This window comes from Odocoileus virginianus, chromosome X, assembly GCF_023699985.2.
Source record: "Odocoileus virginianus isolate 20LAN1187 ecotype Illinois chromosome X, Ovbor_1.2, whole genome shotgun sequence".
Lineage (NCBI taxonomy): Eukaryota > Metazoa > Chordata > Mammalia > Artiodactyla > Cervidae > Odocoileus > Odocoileus virginianus.
In genome coordinates, this window is record NC_069708.1 from 29,409,872 (window position 1) to 29,414,909 (window position 5,038).

At 38.5% G+C, this 5,038-nt stretch overlaps 1 protein-coding gene across 1 annotated transcript; it reads left to right on the top strand.

Annotated features, from left to right (window-relative positions):
- Positions 1 to 266: 266 nt before the first annotated feature.
- ZCCHC13 (zinc finger CCHC-type containing 13) lies at positions 267 to 1,417 on the top strand. Its single transcript, XM_020896366.2, has one exon. It carries the CDS (start codon positions 364 to 366, stop codon positions 877 to 879), a length of 516 nt encoding a protein of 171 aa, XP_020752025.2. The 5' UTR covers positions 267 to 363; the 3' UTR covers positions 880 to 1,417.
- Positions 1,418 to 5,038: the final 3,621 nt, after the last annotated feature.

Below are 5,038 nucleotides of genomic sequence, written 5' to 3' on the forward strand. Positions count from 1 at the left end.
TACTAGACCACAAAGCGGACCTAAGACTTAATTATATGAAATCCTACAGGGCACATTTTCTGAACAAGAAGGGATTCAAATTCAAACTTCAAGACACAAGAAACGTTTATTTAATTGAAAAGTAAACAAAAGCTAAAACCACCACTCAGCCACGCTTTGGGCTTCAACGACAGGAGGAAAGTCAGGTGGGAGGGGCTGCTGGAAAGCCTGTGACACAAGAATGGGACTGTGCGCAAGCCTGTGTGACGTCGCTGAGGCCCCTAGAGAAAAACTGCCAGTTCTGTCTAAGGTGCCATAAGGGGAGTTGTGTTGGGGCCTCTGGGGCAGCAGTGGACCCGCTCACTTGCAGATCCCACCACAGCCATGAGCAGTAAGGAGTGCTTTAAGTGTGGACACATTGGCCACTGGGCCTGGGGATGCTCTGAAGGAGGAGGAGCTCGGGCGCGTGGAGCTAGAGGCCGTGGCCGTGGAACTCAGTGCAGTTCAACCACGCTACCTGTCATCTGTTACCGCTGTGGTGAGTCTGGTCATCATGCTAAGGACTGTGACCTTCTCGATGACATCTGCTATAACTGTGGGAAAAGTGGCCACATTGCCAAAGACTGTGCCGAGCCTAAGCGAGAGAGCGAGCATTGCTGTTACACCTGTGGCAGACCAGGCCATCTGGCTCGTGATTGTGACCGTCAGGAAGAGCAGAAGTGCTACTCTTGCGGTGAAAGTGGCCACATTCAAAAAGACTGCACCCAAGTCAAGTGCTATCATTGTGGCGAGATTGGTCACGTGGCCATCAACTGTAGACAGACGAGTGAGGTCAACTGCTTCCCCTGTGGCGAATCTGAACATCTAGCCCGGGAATGCCCAATTGAGGCTACCGCTTAATTTTTCGCTTTGTTCCCCCCCCCCCACCTCCTTTTGCTGCTGATAATTGTATTATTGTCTCTGAATCCTCTTCTCTGACCAAAGTTTGATAGATTGAGGCTACTTCCAGGTCAGTGAATTTTAATTACCATGTTAAAAGAGGAAAGGGCTGGTTAAAAAAAAAAAAATCTCAAAAAAGTTACTCACTTGTAGATGTCTTATAATTAATGTGTTTCTGCATCACTGATGACTCGGATCATTGAACATCCTGAGTGTTAGGCAACTTCTAGATTCTTTGAATGCATTTTGATTTAACATTTAATTAAGAGCCACTGCATGCCAGCCACTGTTTGAGGAATTGGATACATATCAGTGAATAAATCAGACGAAGTTTGGAAACACAGGCCTAGAATCTATTAACAAGTAAAATGGTGTGTCAGATGAAGATAAATTGCCATAGAGAAAATAAAACAAAAAACACCAGGTAAAAGGATAGAGAATGTGTATAGGGGGGCATATATTTCTGTCTTAGATACACAAGGCACCCTAAGGAGGTAACATTTCCTCAGAGACTCATTGCAAAAATAAAGCTGATCCTAGAAATGTCTATGACCTTGCCAAGTAGCTTTAACTTTAGTTTATCTATTGATTGCTTTGATTTATTTGAATTCATTAGCTTTTAAATGACACTGAAATACATCTCTATCTGGTCTTACATAAGTGTATAGTTTAATGAAAATAACCCAGAAAAATATGTATAATGTGTATAAGTAGCTTTGAGAGAGAACAGTGAGAAAACAATCAAACAAAGAAAACCATAGCAGCAAATTGTGAACATAAAGATATTGGTGATTGTTTAGACATACATATTTTTAAAAATCTAAGAAAACAGGTGTAAACATTAAGATTCAACATAGATTGGGGCTTTGGTAATTTCAAAAACACGCATTTTCACAGGTACGAAAAATTATGTTTAGAAATTTCTGAAAAATACATTTTCCCAGATATGAATATGTTCAATTTCATATACTATGATCCATTTTTTAAAACTCAGATCTGAAAAACTGAAGTTCTATAAAATAGAAAAGGCAATTTTAGATTTTAAATAAAACCTGGGATGTGGAGTGGTAATTGTTGGTGTCAAGAGAAAATTGAAATTGTGGTGAAAAATGACTTACAAAATAACAATGATGACAATACTACATATCAAACAGAATGTGATAGAATTTATAGCAGAAAAGGTGGTGCAGAGGGTACAGTTCATGATCCATAAACTCAAATGGTCAAGTGTATCTGGTTTTATAACTGAAGACACATTCTTTTTTGAACGTACTTAAGACTTGGTGTGTAACCTTTCATCCCCATCTGAAAGACTCTTTCAATTCAGCTGAGTTTGACCTTTTGTGACCCTCTTGCGTTCCTAGAAATTGATTCTGTCGCTCTCGGTGCTGTCTCAACAAGATAAACTCAGTCACGCTACTAGCCTCTCAATGAAGCAATTGGGGCTCTCAGTCCAGTCTGCCAAAACACAGCTGAAAACTCCTATATCACACTGAGCCAAACAACTTCTTGAGTTTCATCGTGGTGCTGAGCTCTATTTAGGGAAGGAACATAGGAATCTGCTTCTGAATTCTGCACCCCCTTCCCCCGCAACCATCTGGTGTTTCATTTCCCATGCCCTCAGAATCTTGGCCCAGAGGTGGAGGAGGAAAAGAGGCAATGTCCCTTTATTAAGGACACACACATCAATGACGGCCTCTTTAAATTCCCTTTAGGCATCTTTTCTAATCTCAGAGGAAGGAAGCTTTATTTTGACTCACCAGTACCCTGTGCCAGAAGTTACAAAATGGTAGCCGTCTTACTGAACCAGGTCCACAATATGTTTGACCTGCACGTTATCAACAGTAGATGCCAATCTCTAAAAATTGGAACAGTTCCCATGGAAATTCTTTTACTTCTTTTTGGAACAAAACCAAAGATCAGGAAGCAATAGGCACCCATTTCTGTGTGGAAACTTTTAGCTGGAGGTAAGCAGCACTCTCTTCCTCTAGCCAAATCACAAGTTCCCTCTTTAACTTCAGAGAAAATGAGGAAGGAATTTAAGCATTTTACTGCAAAAAAAATCAGCTCAACATGAAGACAGTAATGCAGGGAAATGAGGGACAAAGCTATAAAGCATACAGAAAACATATCAAAATGACAAAAGTCCTTTTTTTTTAATCAGTGATTACTTAAATTGTCAGTCAATAGACTCTCCAATGAAAAGACCGGTATTGAAAGAATGGATAAAAACACATGATCCAACTACATATGGCCTAGAAGAGACTCATTTTAGATCCATAGACACAAATACATTGAAAGTGAAAGGATGGGGGGGGGGAAATCCATGCAAATCATAACCAAAAGAGCAGAAATGGCTAGACTAATGTCAGCCAAAATAGACTTTAAACCAAAAAAGTTTGCAAAGACATTATGTATTAACAAAAGGCTTGCCACCAGGGCTTCCCTGGTAGCTCAGAAGGTAAAGAATCTGTCTGCAATGCAGGAGACCTGGGTTTAAGCCCTGGGTCAGGAAGATTCCCTTGGAGAACAGAATGGCAACTCACTCCAATATTCTGGAGAATGGAGAATCCCATTGACAGAGGAGCCAGGTGGACTACAGTCCATGGGATTGCAAGGAGTCAGACACGACTGAGTGACTCACACACACAACGTTAATAAAAGGCTCAATACAGTTATATCTTATTGGCCAGAACATGGAAGGTTGAGAACCCCTTACGTTACCACTGGAGGCAGAAAATTCATATAACATTTCTAGGAGTCAATTTGGCATTATAGGTCAAAAACCTTTAAAAAGTCTTTATCCTTTGAAATAAAAATTACACTTCTAGAAATTTAAGAGAATGATCATAGATGTATACTCAAAACGTATATTAAAAATAGTGCTCACCTCAACATTATTTATTGAACTGATACACAAGAAACATTTATCTTTAAAAGGCATGGAACCTAAAATGTGACACATTGACACATGTATAAGATAAAATACATTGCTGCTACTAAAAATCATGTTATAGCAGAATGTTTATTGACACAGAGAAATGATCAAGCTATCAAATAAATAGTACTTACAGTGTATCAAATAAATACACTGTAACATAGATATTTTTCCTGTTATAAAAGCTCTGATTGATTGTACTTTCTAAACCAAGAATAAATGCCAAAAATAAATAAATTAAAAAATTTAAACTCCCTAGGTATTTTAAAATTTATAAATCACTTACTAAATAAGTGTAGGTTCAAAAAGGTAATCACAATGAAAATGGCCAGCAATTTAGAAGATGGAAACAAAGCTTATGGACTCCAGCCAAAAATAGTATATCAAAGAAAATATTTTATTAAATTATAATTCAGAAAGATTTTCTTTAAAAAACTTAGATAAAACTGCAGAAATTAGACAAATGAAAAAAGATTAAAACCAAAAAAATGTAAAAACAAATGATTTAGAACTGATAATCAGCTTCTTTGAGCAAAATTAATAAATTTAAAATAGAAAAACCTGAAGAAGACACATGTACTTCTTTAAATTGAAAGAATGCATAAATATAGAAATAAGGAATGTGAAAAAATATCTGGAAAAATGGCCAGAGCCAGAGAAATTGTTGTTGTTCAGTTACTCAGTGATATCTGACTCTTTGCAACCCCATGGACTGCAGCATACCAAGCTACCCTGTCCTTCACTATCTCGAGGAGTCTGCTCAAACTCATGTCCAACCACTGAATGACCTAGTAATTTTCCCTATCTTCTTCAATTTCAGTCTGAATTAGGCAATAAGGATTTCATGATCTGAGCCACAGTCAGATCCTGGTCCCTTTTTCGCTGACTGTATAGAGCTTCTCCATCTTTGGCTGCAAAGAATATAATCAATCTGATTTCAGTATTGACCATCTGGTGATGTCCACGTGTAGAGTCTTCTCTTGTGTTGTTGGAAGAGGGTGTTTGCTATGATCAGTGCATTCTCTTGGCAAAATTCTGTTAGCCTTTGCCCTGCTTCATTCTGTACTCCAAAGCCAAATTTGCCTGTTACTCCAGGTGTCTCTTGACTTCCTACTTTTGCATTCCAGTCCCCTATAATGAAAAGGACATCTTTTTTGGATGTTAGTTCTAGAAGGTCTTCGA